Below are 15,345 nucleotides of genomic sequence, written 5' to 3'. Positions count from 1 at the left end.
CCGGAAATACATCCAGGGAAGTCATTTGGGTGGAACTGAGAAATAAGAAAGGGATGATCACCTTATTGAGATTGTATTATAGACCCCTTAATAGCCAGCAGGAAATTGAGAAACAAACTTGTAAGGAGACCTCAGCTATCTGTAAGAATAATAGTGGTTATGGTAGGGGATTTTAACTTTCCAAACATCGACTGGGACTACCAGAGGGTTTAACTCGTTAAGAGTGTACAGAAAATTTTCTGATTCAGTATGTGGATGTACACACAAGAGAAGGTGCAAAACTTGACCTACTCTTAGGAAATAATGCAAGGCAGGTGACTGAGGTGTCAGTGAGGGAGCACTTTGGGGACAGCAAACATAATTCTATTAGTTTCAAAATAGTGATGGAAAAAGATAGACCAGATCTAACACTTGAAGTTCTGAACTGGAGGAAGGCTAATTTTGACGGTATTAGGCAACAACTTTCAAAAGCTGATTGGATGCAGATGTTTGGAGGTAAAGGGATGGCTGGAAAATGGGAATTTTTCATAAATGAGATAACGAGAGACCAGAGTAAGTATACTCCTGTTAGGGTGAAAGGAAAGACTGGTAGGTGTAGGGAATGCTGGATGACTAAAAAATTGAGGGTTTGGTTAAGAAAAAGAAGGAAGTATATGTCAGGTATAGACAGAAGAGATTGAGCGAACCCTTAGAAAAGTATAAAGGCAGTAGGAATATACTTATGAGGGAAATGAGGCCAAAAAAGTGTCATGAGATAGGGTTAAGGAGAATCCAAAGGGTTTTTATAAATACATTAAGGACAAAAGAGTAACAACGGAGAGAATAGGCCCCTCAAAAATCAGCTAGGCGGCCTTTGTGTGGAACTGCAGGAGATGGGAGCAATACTAAATGAGTATTTTGCATCAGTGTTTTCTGTGGAGAAGGACATGGAAGATATAGAATGTGGGGAAATAGATGGTGACATCTTGCAGAATGTCCATATTACAGAGGAGAAAGTGCTGGATGTCTTAAAATGCATAAAGGTGTAAAAATCCCCAGGACCTGATTAGATGTACCCTTGAATTCTGTGGGAAGCTAGGGAAGTTATTACCGGGCCCCTTGCTGAGATATTTGTATCATTGATAGTCACAGATGAGGTGCCAGAAGACTGGAGGTTGACTAACATGGTACCATTATTTAAGAAAGTTGGTAAGAACAAGCCAGGAAACTATAGACCAGTGAGCCTGACATCGGTGGTGGGCAAGTTCTTGGAGGGAATCCTGAGGGACAGGAGTTACACCTATTTGGAAAGGTGAGGACTGATTAGGGATAGTCACAATGGCTTTGTGCGTGGGAAATCAATTCTCACAAACTTGATTAAGTTTTTTGAAAAAGTAACAAAGAGAATTGATGAGGTCAGAGCAGTAGACATGATCTATATGGACTTTAATAAGGCTTTTGACAAGGTTCCCTATGGGAGACTGGTTAGCAAGGTTAGACCTCATGGAATACAGAGAGAACTAGCCATTTGGATACAGAACTGGCTCAAAGATAGAAGACAGAGGGTTGTAGTGGAGGGTTGATTTTCAGACTGGAGGCCTGTGACCAGTGGAGTGCCACAAGAATCAGGTGCTGGGTCCACTACTTTTTGTCATTTATATAAATGATTTGGGTATGAACATAAGGAGGTGTAGTTGGTAAGTGTGCAGATGACACCATAATTGGAGGTGCAGTGGACAGCGAAGAGGGTTACCTCAGATTACAACTTGATCTTGATCAGATGGGCCAATGGGCTAAGAAGTGGCAGATGGAGTTTAATTCAGATAAATATGAGGTGCTGCATTTTGGGAAAGCAAATCTCAGCAGGACTTGTATACTTAATGATAACGTCCTAGGGAGTGTTGCTGAACAAAGAGACCTTGGAATGCAGGTTCATAGCTCCTTGAAAGTGGAGTCACAGGTAGATAGGATAGTGAAGAAGGTGTTTGGTATGCTCTCCTTTATTGGTCTGAGTATTGGAGGTCATGTTGCGGCTGTACAGGACGTTGCTTAGGCCACTTTTGGAATATTGTGTACAATTCTGGTCTCCTTGCTATTGGAAGGATGTTGTGAAACTTTTAAGGGTTCAGGAAAGATTTACAAGAATGTTGCCAGGGTTGGAGAATTTGAGCTACAGGGAGAGGCTGAATAGGCTGGGCTGTTTTGATGGAGTGTCGGCGGCTGAGGGGTGACCTTATACAGGTTTATAAAATCATGAGGGCATGGATAGGATAAATAGACAAAGTCTTTTCCCCAGGGTGGGGGAGTCCAGAACGAGGGGGCATAGTTTTCGGATGAGAGAGGAAAGATATAAAAGGGACCTAAGAGGCAACTTTTTCGCTCAGGGGGTGGTACGTGTATGGAATGAGCTGCCAGAGGAAGTGGTAGAGGCTGGTACAATTGCAACATTTAAAAGGCATTTGGATGGGTATATGAATAGGAAGGGTTTAGAGGGATATGAGCCAAGTGCTGGCAAAAGGGACGAGATTAGCTTGGGATATCTGGTCGGCATGGACGAGTTGGACCGAAGGGTCTGTTACCATGCTGTACAACTCTGTGACTCTATAACCAGAACCATCTTCCTTTGTGCCAGATAGGACTCTAACCAGCGGATGTTTGCCCCCTGACACCCATTGATTCCAGTTTTGTCAGGGCCCCTTGATGCTGTACTCGGTCAAATGCAGTCTTGATGTCAAGGGCTGTCATACTCGCCTCACCTCTGGAATTCAGCTCTTTTGTCTGTGTTTGAACCAAGGCTGTAAGGAGATCAGGAGCTGAGTGACCCTGGAGAAACCCAAACAGGGCATCACTGAGTAGGTTGTTGCTGAGCAGGTGTTGCTTGATAGCACTGTTGATGACCCCTTCCATCACTTTCCTGATGATCGAGAATAGACTGATGGAACGGTAATTGCCAGATTGGATTTGTCCTGCTTTTAGTATACAGGACATACCTGAGCAGTTTGCCACATTGTTGGGCAGATGCCCAGTGTTGTAACTGTACTGGAAGAGCTTGGCTATGGGAGCAGCACATTCTAGAGCACACATCTTCAGTACTATTGCCACAATGTTATCCGGGCCCATTGCCTTTGCAGTATCTAGTGCCTTCAGTCATTTCTTGATATCACGTGGACTGAATCGAATTGGCCGACGACTGGTATCTGTGATGCCAGTCGCGAACGCATCAGCCTTATCTTTTGCCCTAATGTGCTGGGCTCTTCTGTCATTGAGGATGGAAATATTTGTGGAGTGTCCTCGTCCAGTGAGTTTTTAATTGCCCACCACCATTCACGACTGGATGTGGAAGTACTGCATAGCTTAGGTCTGATCTGTTGGTTGCGGAATCACTTAGCTCTGTGCATCGCTTGCTGTTCATGCAATTTGTCATGCAAGTAGAATGTTTGGTAGCTTCACCAGGTTGACACCTCATTTTTAGGTATGCCCTATGCTGATGGCAAGTCAGATTTCACCGTGAAACCTGATTTGACAGTTCAGAGATTTCATTTTTGCAGTTTGTTTATCATGGTGGTCAGTCACTGAATATATTCACATGAGGCTACCAGTGTTGTTTTACCAAAAGAACACAAGTTTATCACAAAAGATCAAAATGATTAAGATCATTTATTCAGTCATCAAGATGTTCGGCACAGAAAAAGGCCCTTCAAGTCTGGGCCAGTCAAAAACAATCACTCAATTACTCAAATCTCATTTTCCAGCACTTGGCGCAGAGCCTTATATGCCTTAGTAATCTTAACATAAAATAAAAATACTTTTTCCAATTACCAAGGTGGCAAATTAAATACCTTATCTATACGAATAAAAAGATGTCTTAATGAATACAACTTGGTATTTGTTATGTCATTGAAAATTACTCAATAAAAATGCAAGACCGTCAGCAATATAGACATTAAAGTGATTAGCTGTCTAAATATCCTCTTGACACACACACACACACACGCGCATACACACACACACACGCATGCACACATATACACAAACAAACTCTAGGAAAAGAGAGGAAAAAATAGATTTCTTTGCACGTATTGGCTTATGGATAAAGACATTGATAAATGAGTTATTCTTGAAGGCAAAATTATAAAGCAAAGGATATTCTGGTGTCTGTTGCTCGAATAATCTTGCATATGTTGTCAAATCACTAATCATACACAGACATTCCTGATTAAGGATTTATGCCCGAAACATTGATTCTTCTGCTGCTTGGATGCTGCCTGACCTACTGTGCTTTTCCAGTGCCACACTTTTCGACTTTGACATCTTGCAGACACAGCCTCCTTAGGAAATACAATCTTGCAACATTTCTTCAATCACTCTTTCAAAAGAACAAATATGGTTCACCCTGAATGCAACAAGAGGTCAGCTAGGCAACCTGTTCTTAGCAAGCTTTCCTCCAAGTCAGCTCATTCTCAGAGACTTCCCTCCAACTGATCCAGATAAAACAAGTACCTCTCTGTACCGGACATAATTCAAAATAGTCCCAGAAGGGATATACAGCAAAGCACGCTGTTATCTCCATTCACATGATTTACAGGAAGCCTTGTTTTTATATATCTCCAATGTCTGTAGTAAGCTTTCAATTACCTTTTGAAAAAAGAAGCACTCACTAGGTATTTCCACAAAAACATTAAATTAATCAATTTTTTCAAAATCATTCAACACTTAAGTCCTTCAAGCAATAATAAATGTAAAGTGTCTTTGTATCATTGTTTGCCAAAATTGTTGATCGGTTTATTTCCTCAAATTCTAATCTTATTCACTCAACATCGACTTGTCTGCACTCTGCTACTCTGGTTTTTACATCCTTGTTAATTATAATTCTAAATGTGTTACATAATGATCACTATTGCCTAAACACCCCTCTACTTTTAATCTTTATTGATAAATTCTGGTTCATTTCCCGTTGAGGTTGGTTTCCTTCCATACTGGTTTATAAAGAGGCCCCAAAAACATCATCTAACACCATTCCCTTATTGCCTTACCTAGCTTTCTTAACCAATTCATTTCAGGGTAATTGAAGTCCCCTTGAGATGATTATCCTGATGCTGCCGATGTGCTGCTGGTTAGGGGGTGCCACACATGTGTTCAGTGGACCCCCAGAATGAACAAGAGCCATGGTGACCTTTATTGGCACCAATATCAGGTACATAGCACAATCTATGGAGCTCAGCTGCCTAGCTCATGATTTCAAGATATTTAACAGCATCTCAGGAGAAGCATATCCTCCAGAAACAATGCTATCCTCCTATCTGAAGGTAACTCATGTTCTGTCTACATATCCTCACTATAGAGAGGAGATGTCTTCCCTGAGCTGAGCACAAGGATAACTCCCCTTTCTATACCACATGGGAAATTACAACCCCAGAAAATGGGATGGGTGGGATGTTAAAATATATCCTGGCTTTAACACATGCCCAACACACTCACTCCTAGTTTTATCAGCAATGGGACAGTGAGATAGGAAACCAGGCTGTTCCCTGGAGACAGATCAGCAATTTCAATCTTATAATGAGTTTTTGTGTGTCATATTTAAGTACCATATACATTTGGACAACCAAATTTTACAGAACCATAAGAAACCTGAGATGTAAATTGGAGTGGGGAGTTTGGGGGTAATGAGGACTGCTAAGTCCAGGAGATGATAGCTTTTCTACTTATTATGTGTGATTTCTTTACCTACTTCCCATGATCCAAACCCCCCAGCATTTCCAATATCCCTTCCCCAGCCCCACCCTCCCCACCCCAGAAACCAACTCTACCAGATCATGCCCCTTCAGGATACCAGTAAACACCAAATTTTCTAATCTACAGAAGGACTCTGACGAACAATGACTCTCTAATTTGGAACTGAGCTTTCTTAGAGCCTCCAATTTCCCACTAGAACCGGCCCAGATTTTTCAGTTCCTCTCTCCTTGTTTGTTACCTGGTTGCAGCCTGGCGCTGAAGATGCAGTGGACTCTTAATCTAGTAACCCAGAAATGGAGATTGTAATGTTAATCAGGACCTGTCAGCAACTTCAGCAGAAACAGGGGAATACCAATTCTTTTAGGTTTCCCTACCCTGAAAGGAGTGCCACCCGTCCCTCCCTACTCCAACCTATTAGTCCTAGAGTCATAGAGATGTACAGCAAGGAAACAGACCCTTCGGTCCAACCTGTCCATGCCGACCAGTTATCCCAACCCAATCTAGTTCCTCCTGCCAGCACCCGGCCCATATCCCTCCAAACCCTTCCTATTCATATACCCATCCAAATGCATCTTAAATGTTGCAAATGTACCAGCCTCCACCACATCCTCTGGCAGCTCATTCCATACACGTACCACCCTCTGCATGAAAAAGTTGCCCCATAGGTCTCTTTTATATCTTTCCCCTCTCACCCTAAACCTATGCCTCCAGTTCTGGACTCCCCCACCCGGGGGAAAAGACTTTGTCTATTTATCCTATCCATGCCCTCATGATTTTATAAACCTGTATAAGGTCACCCCTCAGCCGCCGACACTCCATCAAAACAGCCCAGCCTATTCAGCCTCTCCCTGTAGCTCAAATTCTCCAACCCTGGCAACATTCTTGTAAATCTTTCCTGAACCCTTAAAAGTTTCACAACATCCTTCCAATAGCAAGGAGACCAGAATTGTACACAATATTCCAAAAGTGGCCTAAGCAACGTCCTGTACAGCCGCAACATGACCTCCAATACTCAGACCAATAAAGGAGAGCATACCAAACACCTTCTTCACTATCCTATCTACCTGTGACTCCACTTTCAAGGAGCTATGAACCTGCATTCCAAGGACCTTATCATTAAGTATACAAGTCCTGCTGAGATTTGCTTTCCCAAAATGCAGCACCTCATATTTATCTGAATTAAACTCCATCTGCCACTTCTTAGCCCATTGGCCCATCTGATCAAGATCAAGTTGTAATCTGAGGTAACCCTCTTCGCTGTCCACTGCACCTCCAATTTTGGTGTCATCTGCAAACTTACTAACTTTACCTCTTATGCTAGCATCCAAATCATTTATATAAATGAAAAAAAGTAGAGGACCCAGCACCGATCCTTGTAGCACTCCACTGGTCACAGGCCTCCAGTCTGAAAAACAACCCTCCACCACCACCCTCTGTCTTCTACCTTTGAGCCAGTTCTGTATCCAAATGGCTAATTCTCCCTATATTCCATGAGATCTAACCTTGCTAATCAGTCTCCCATGGGGAACCTTGTCGAACGCCTTACTGAAGTCCATATAGATCACATCTACTGCTCTGCCCTCATCAATCCTTTTTGTTACTTCTTCAAAAAACTCAATCAAGTTTGTGAGACAAGATTTCCCACGCACAAAGCCATGTTGACTATCCCTAATCAGTCCTTGCCTTTCCAAATACATGTGCATCCTGTCCCTCAGGATTCCCTCCAACAACTTGCCCACCACTGAGGTCAGGCTCACCGGTCTATAGTTCCCTGGCTTGTCTTTACCGCCCTTCTTAAACAGTGGCACCACGTTTGCCAACTTCCAGTCTTCTGGCATCTCACCTGTGACTATCGATGATACAAATATCTCAGCAAGAGGCCCAGTAATCACTTCTCTAACTTCCCACAGAGTTCTCAGGTACACCTGATCAGGTCCTAGGGATTTATCCACCTTTAACCGTTTCAAGACATCCAGCACTTCCTCCTCTGTAATCTGGACATTTTGCAAGATATCACCATCTATTTCCCTACAGTCTATATCTTCCATATCCTTTTCCACAGTAAATACTGATGCAACATATTCATTCAGTATCTCTCCCATTTTCTGTGGCTCCACACAAAGGCCGCCTTGCTGATCTTTGAGGGGCCCTATTCTCTCCCTAGTCACCCTTTTGTCCTTAATATATTTGTAAAAACCCTTTGGATTCTCCTTAATTCTATTTGCCAACACTATCTCATGTCCCCTTTTTGCCCTCCTGATTTCCCTCTTAAGTATAATCATACTTCCTTTATACTCTTCTAAGGATTCAATTGATCTATCCTGTCTATACCTGATATATGCTTCCTTCCTTTTCTTAACCAAACCCTCAATTTCTTTAGTAATCCAGCATTTCCTATACCTACCAGCCTTCCTTTTCACCCTGACAGGAATATGCTTTCTCTGGATTCTTGTTATCTAATTTCTGAATGCTTCCCATTTTCCAGCCATCCCTTTACCTGCGAACATCTACTTCCAATCAGCTTTCGAAAGTTTTTACATTAGATTAGATTAGATTACATTACATTACAGTGTGGAAACAGGCCCTTCGGCCCAACATGTCCACACCGACCCGCCGAAGCGCAACCCACCCATACCCCTACAGTTACCCCTTACCTAACACTACGGGCAATTTAGCATGGCCAATTCACCTGACCTGCACATCTTTGGACTGTGGGAGGAAACAGGAGCACCCGGAGGAAACTCACGCAGACACGGGGAGAATGTGCAAACTCCACACAGTCAGTCACCTGAGGCGGGAATTGAACCCGGGTCTCAAGCGCTGTGAGGCAGCAGTGCTAACCACTGTGCCACCGTGCCTAATACCATCAAAATTGGCCTTTCTCCAATTTAGAACTTCAACTTTTAGATCTGGTCTATGCTTTTCCATCACGATTTTAAAACGAATAGAATTATGGTCAGTGGCCCCAAAGTGCTCCCCCACTGACACCTCAGTCATCTGCCCTGCCTTTTTTCCCAAGAGTAGATCAAGTTTTGCACCTTCTCTAGTAGGTACATCCACATACTGACTCAGAAAATTGTCTTGTACGCACTTAAGAAATTCCTCCGATGTTTGGAAAGTTAAAATCCCCTACCATAACTACCCTATTATTCTTACAGATAGCTGAAATCTCCTTACAAGTTTGTTTCTCGATTTCCCTCTGACTATTAGGGGGTCTATAAATACCATCCCAATAAGGTGATGATCCCTTTCTTATTTCTCAGTTCCATCCAAATAACTTCCCTGGATGTTTTTCTGGGAATATCCTCCCTCAGCACAGGGAGGATAATGCTATCTCTTATCAAAAATGCCACTCCCCTCCTCTCTTGCCTCCCTTTCTATCCTTCCTGTAGCATTTGTATCTTGGAACATTAAGCTGCCAGTCTTGCCCATCCCTGAGCCATTTTTCTGTAATTGCTATGATATCCCAGTCCCATGTTCCTAACCATGCCCTGAGTTCATCTGCCTTCCCTGTTAGGCCCCTTGCATTGAAATAAATGCAGTTTAATTTATTAGTCCTACCTTGTCCCTGCCTGCCCCGACTGTTTGATTCACTTCTGTTCTCAGCTGTACCCATCTCAGATCGATCTCTTTCCTCACTATCTCCCTGGTCCCACCCCCCATCCCACCTTACTAGTTTCAATCCTCCCAAGCAGCACTAGCAAATCTCCCTGCCAGTATATTAGACCCTTCCAATTTAGGTGTAATCCGTCCTTCTTGTACAGGTCACTTCTACCTCAAAAGAGATTCCAATGATCCAAAAATGTGAATCCTTCTCCCATACACCAGCTCCTTAGCCATGCATTCATCTGCTCTATCCTCCTATTCCTGCCCTCACTGGCTCGTAGCACTGGGAGTAATCCAGATATTACTACCCTTGAGGACCTCCTTTTTAAATTTCTACCTAACTCTCTGTAATCTCCCTTCAGAATCTCAACCTTTTCCCTTCCTATATCGTTGGTTCCAATGTGGACAATGACCTCTTGCTGGCCCCTCTACCCCGTGAGAACATTCTGCACCCTCTCTGAGACATCCTTAATCCTGGCACCAGGGAAACAACACATCATTCTGCTTTTTCTCTACAGGCCACAGAAATGTCTGTCTGTACCTCGGACTACAGAATCCCCTAACACAATTGATCTCTTGGAAGCCGATGTACCCCTCGTTGCATTAGAGCCAGTCTCAATACCAGAAACTTGGCTGTTCGTGCTACGTTCCCCTGAGAATCCATCACCCCCTACATTTTCCAAAACAGCATACCTGTTTGAAATGGGTATACCCATAAAAGACCCCTGCCCTAGGTGCCGACCTCTCTTACCCTTCCTGGAGTTAACCCATCTATGTGACTGTATCTGAGACTTTCCCCCCTTCCTATAACTGCCATCCATCACATACTGTTGCTGTTGCAAATTCCTCATCGCTTCTATCTGTCTCTCCAACCGATCCACTCAATCTGATAAGATTCGCATCCAACAGCATTTATGGCAGATATAATCCGCAGTAACCCTTGAACTCTCTTTAAACTCCCACATCTGACAAGAAGTACATCTCACTGCAAAGGCCATTTTTGCTCCTTCACAATCTACAGACCCAGAAAATAACAGTCTTATTCCTCTACAAAACACTGCACCACGTTAAGTTTAGAGCTATGGCTTATATTTTAAGTTTAATCAAGAGACTTATCTCCAAAAACATATAATCAAGAAAGAACCCACTGTACTCACTAATACAGCCTTTCTCTTGGACAGACTTAAAACAACAATTAACTTACCTGATTCTGCGTTGTGAACTTCGCCCAAACCGGTTCTTCCAAGATTAGTTGTGAAATTCACTGTTTGTTAATTTTTCCAGCTGCACTCCGATGTCCTGCGACACATGAATTCAAAAACAGCAAAGGCAGTAACTGTGCAGGTTCTACCCACGTTTTGGATATTTCTATGGTACTAAAATCTTGCTTTTTCACAATGTTCCAAAACATTCTAGTAGATATCCAACAATCAGTATTGAAGGAACTGGAACGTGCAAAATAATTTAAAAGCAGTGACATACTCTGCTTTCTTTCATCAAGGCACAAAAATGTTAAAGAATGTGCATATGTCATGCAAATATGAACATTGAGATCAGACACTTAACATTGCTATGTAATGTAGGGAGGTGATGGCCTAGTGGTATTATCACTAGAATCTTAATTGAGAGACTTAGCTAATTTTCTGGAGACCTGGGTTTGAATCCTGCCATGGTAGATGGTGGAATTTGAATTCAATTAAAAAAAATTGGAGTTAAGAGTCTAATGATGATCATGAAACTGTTGTTTGATTGTTGGAAAAACCCATCTGGTTCACTAATGTCCTTAAATGGTCTGGCTGACATGTAATTTCAGACCCACAGCAATGTGGTTAACTCTTAAATGCCCTCTAGGTAATAAGGGGAGGGTAATAAATTCTGGCACAGTGTTGCCCACATCCTGTCAATGAATTTTTAAAAATTATTCATTTATGAGTACAAAATGCAATTAGTGACATCTGGCTAGTTTTAGCAATTTTATTATAAATTTGGGATGTTTTATGTCCTCATTATGTTGCATTTTACTTTAAGAACCACGCTTGTCATTTTAGGGAGAAATGAGATGGCAGCCAAAAATAATTTTCAATATTTCTATTAAGTTTCAATTCTTTTTCATTCCCTTTACATTGGTACTTGTTTGCAGCTGCCCATGTTTCATCCTCTGATATTGAATTTCATTATTTGTTATATTTTGTTGCTGCTTACTGATGGTATTTTGCCACTTCATCCCAATGTGATTTGTTATTGTTTTATGAGTGCATCGTTTCAATCAGTTTGGTGCAACTGTGAAGCAAGGGATGGTAGAGTAGGCTGGTAGAAGAATGAGGTGTAGCAGGATGAAGAAGGGAAGGTCAATGAACACTCACATGTTTTAGAAAGTGAAGAAGTGTCAATTTATTGTGATGTTGCATATGGGGAGCAAAGATCGAGAACAATGTTCAGGTCAAACAGGGTTGGAGGATAACTGGTTACAGGCTGAAGAAGAGAGTGTGAGAAGAAGTAGGAGACAAAATGAAATAATTTGTGTGAGGAAGAGACTGGGAAAAAACATACCTATGATAAGCCTGGAATGGCTTAGTTACTTCTGGCTGTAACTCCAGTGCTTTTAAAGAAACAATAAGGCAAGATGAAATATTACAAGAAAGTGAGGACTGCAGATGCTGGAGCTCAGAGTCAAGACTGTGGTGCTGGAAAAGCACAGCAGGTCAGACAGCATCTAAGGAGCAGGAGAATCAACATTTTGAGCAAAATTTATCAGGAACTTGGTGACACTTCTCCTGATGAAGGGCGTATGCCCGAAACATCGATTCTCCTGCTTTTTGGATGTTGCCTGACAAGATTAAATAGGAACCAAACCTATAAAAATAATTAAGGTCATTGATACGTTATTTGCAAGAAAATATGAACATGATTGTGCAGTTTGGAGCTGTGCCTTCCAAAATATTATGCAAAGATATTAGCTTGTTATTTTCGATGTAAATTAGAAGCCCTGTTGATACACCATTCATTAATTAGCCTAAAACAGCTCCTAGTTTACCCAAGTAACACAACAGAACATCTGCTCTGTGTATGGAAGGCAAAATAATGCTGATGCTAGAAATCAAACTCTGGAACTATTCAGCAGGTCAAGGAGCATTTCTGAATTGTTAACTCTGTTCCGCTTAGGTTTATTTAAAAAATCAACACAATATGTTCTATCAATTAAGCCCAAATGCCCATGTGACTGATTTCCACAGTATATTACATTTTTAAATTGTTTTCAGGAGCAGCTCAATGGTTAGCACTGCTGCCTCACAGTGCAGTAGGGACCTAGTTTCAATTCCACTCTTGAGTGACTGTCTGTGTGGAATTTGCACATTCTTCCCATGTCTGCGTGGGTTTCCTCCCACAGTCCAACAATGTGCAGATTGGGTAGATTGACCATGCTAAATTGCCCATGGTCCCCAGGGAAATGTCGGTTAGGTGGATTAGCCATGGGATATGCAGGTTACAGGAGTGGGTGGGGGGAGGGGAGTGTGGATCTGGGTAGAATGCTCTTTGGAGGGTTGGTGTGGTAGAATGGTCTGCTTCCACATTGTATGGATTCGATGATTCTTTGTAGTTTTCACTCAGGCATGTGGAAACAATATTACTCAGCTGATCAGCATCTAATGAGTTTTCTTTCCTTCCAGGCAGTTCATCATAAAAATTCACTGCTTCATTATTACATCCAATGACCCATTCTCTAAATTATTTCTCTTCAGTTAATGAGAGGTCAAAGATTTGAAACGAATTCTTACCAATGATGTGGCAAGCCCCCACATGATTGCAAAAACAAGCCTAGAACTAAACTAATTTTTTCTCAAAATAATGTCGCAGCAAAAAAGTCATGTTCAAAGTCAAATGGGAAAGAAGCGCTTCTGGAAAAGTAAGTAACTCCTTCTTGCTTTTCTTTTCTAGATCTTTCAGTTGACAGCATGCAACAAGCTCTCCACCAGTCTGTCTTCATGTCAGCCATGTCTGCTCACCCAGTTCGTGACCTCCCACTTTGCTGGGAGCAGCATTGCAAACTACTGCCTGGAGTGGTGAATTTCCAAGCCAGCAAGGTGTCCAAATGGAGCATTGATGAGGTACAGAGCTTTGCAAATGAAGGTGATGGAACAATCATGTATTATTTCCTCACTATCACCAAAAATATGCAAGCATGTGAAAGAGGAGCAGGAGTGGACCAATTGGTCTCTTGAACCTGTTCCACCATTCAATAATATCATGGCTTATCTATTTGTGTTTCAGATTTTAACTTCCCATCTACTCTAATAATCTTTGATTTGCCTGTTGAGCAAAAATCAATCTACCTCTTTAAAAATATTGAATGGCCCCACCTCTAAGACAGTGAGTTCCAAAATTGCACAGTCCTCTGAGAGAAAAGATTTCTCCTCCTCTCAGTCCTGAAAGGGCAACCCTTAACTTTTAAACCATGCCCCTGGTTCCGAACTGACCCCAAAGGGTAACATCCTTTCTACATCCATCTTGTGAAGACTATTCAGAATCTTATACACTTCAATCAAGACACTCCTCGTTTTTCAAACTTCATGAGAGAAAAGCCTAGCTTGTTTAATCTATCGTCCTGAAGCAATAGATTCCTTCCAGGTATCAGTCTAGTAAACCTCCTCTGAAATGCCTCCACTGCATTCACATCCATCATTAAATAAGGAGGCCAAAAGTGCACATAGTATTTGAGATGTCTTTTCACCAATAATTAGAGTGTTTTGGACTGAAAATGTTAGGGACATAGGAACAAGAGTAGGCCAATCAGTCCCTCAAGCCTCAATGATGTCATGCTGATCTGTGGCCTAACTCCATTTGCCTGCCTTAGGCCATTATCCCTTTGATACCCTTGCTTAATGAAAAATTGTCTATCTCAGATTTAAACTTAACAATTGAATTAGCAACAATTACTGTTTGAGAGGGTGAGAGTTCCAAACCTCCACTACACTTTGCATGCAGAAATACTTTCTAACATCTCTCCTGAAAAGCATGGACCTCATTCTTCAACAATGTCTCGTGGAAACCAATGGAAATAGTTTATCATTCTCTACCCGTACTTTCCTGCTAATGTCCTGAAGACTTTGATCACCCCTTAACCTTCTAAGTTCTAGAGAATAAAACCTAATTTGAATGATCCCACCTCATAACGCAACGTGAAAAGCTGAGATCGCAGACCCTTACAGGATTCCTACAATCAAATCTTGCCAATCATACAAAGACCCATTTCTTCATTCTTTTGGGCAGCATGGTGGCTCAGCGGTTAGCACTGCTACCTCACAGCACCAGGGACCCGGGTTCAATTCCCACCTTGTGCGCCTGTCTGTGTGGAGTTTGCACATTCTCCCTGTGTTTGTGTGGTTTTCCTCCGGGTGCTCTGGTTTCCTCCCACATTCCAAAGATGTGCAGGTTAGGTGAATTGGCAATGATAAATTGCCCATAGTGTTAGGTACATTAGTCAAGGGTAAATGTAGAAGAATGGGTCTGGGTGGGTTACTCTTTGGAGGGTTGGTGTGGACTTGTTAGATCGAAGGGCCTGTTTCCGTACTGTAGGGAATCGAATCTAATCTAATACTGTCTGTTTTCTGCTATCCAGACAATCTTCTATACATGCTACTCTGTTGCCATAGGTTTTTATTTTCTGCAATAACCTTTGATGTGGTGCTTTCTCAAATCCCTTCTGGAAGTCCAAGGACAGTACATCTACAGTCTGCCTTTTATCCATTATTTATTACTCCTTCAAAGAAATGCAGTCAATTGGTCAAACATGGTTTTCCTTTGAAAAAAACCCAGGCTGACTCTTTCCGGTTCCCTTGGGTTTTCCGAAGTACATAGATGTAGCCGTTTTAATAATCAATTGCAACACCTTCCCTTTGAAGGGCATGGAGATTGTAAGTAGACAAGGTCTTTTCCCTGGGGTAGGGGACTCCAGAACTAGAGGGCAGAGGTTCAGGGTGAGAGGGTAAGAATTTAAAAGGGACCTAAGGGGCAACTTTTTCATGC

General features: G+C 42.0%; 1 protein-coding gene across 6 annotated transcripts in view; it reads left to right on the top strand.

Moving 5' to 3' along the window:
• LOC122549360 (lethal(3)malignant brain tumor-like protein 4) overlaps positions 1-15,345 on the top strand; it is a 312,681-nt gene that overhangs the window by 265,321 nt on the left and 32,015 nt on the right. For 5 of the 6 annotated variants that reach the window (XM_043689041.2, XM_087986018.1, XM_087986019.1 and 2 more), the window contains one exon: positions 13,258-13,427. In XM_043689041.2, coding sequence (XP_043544976.2) covers positions 13,258-13,427 — 170 coding nt within the window. Of the gene's footprint in view, positions 1-13,257; positions 13,450-15,345 lie in introns of all 6 variants that reach the window. The other variant, XM_087986020.1, reaches the window with a different exon arrangement.

This window comes from Chiloscyllium plagiosum, unplaced genomic scaffold (assembly GCF_037043375.1).
Source record: "Chiloscyllium plagiosum isolate Xiang-an unplaced genomic scaffold, Cpla_swu_hap1 HiC_scaffold_4, whole genome shotgun sequence".
In the NCBI taxonomy this organism is placed as follows: domain Eukaryota; kingdom Metazoa; phylum Chordata; class Chondrichthyes; order Orectolobiformes; family Hemiscylliidae; genus Chiloscyllium; species Chiloscyllium plagiosum.
Note: the sequence above shows the minus strand (reverse complement) of the source record. Positions and strands in the feature narration are given on the sequence as shown.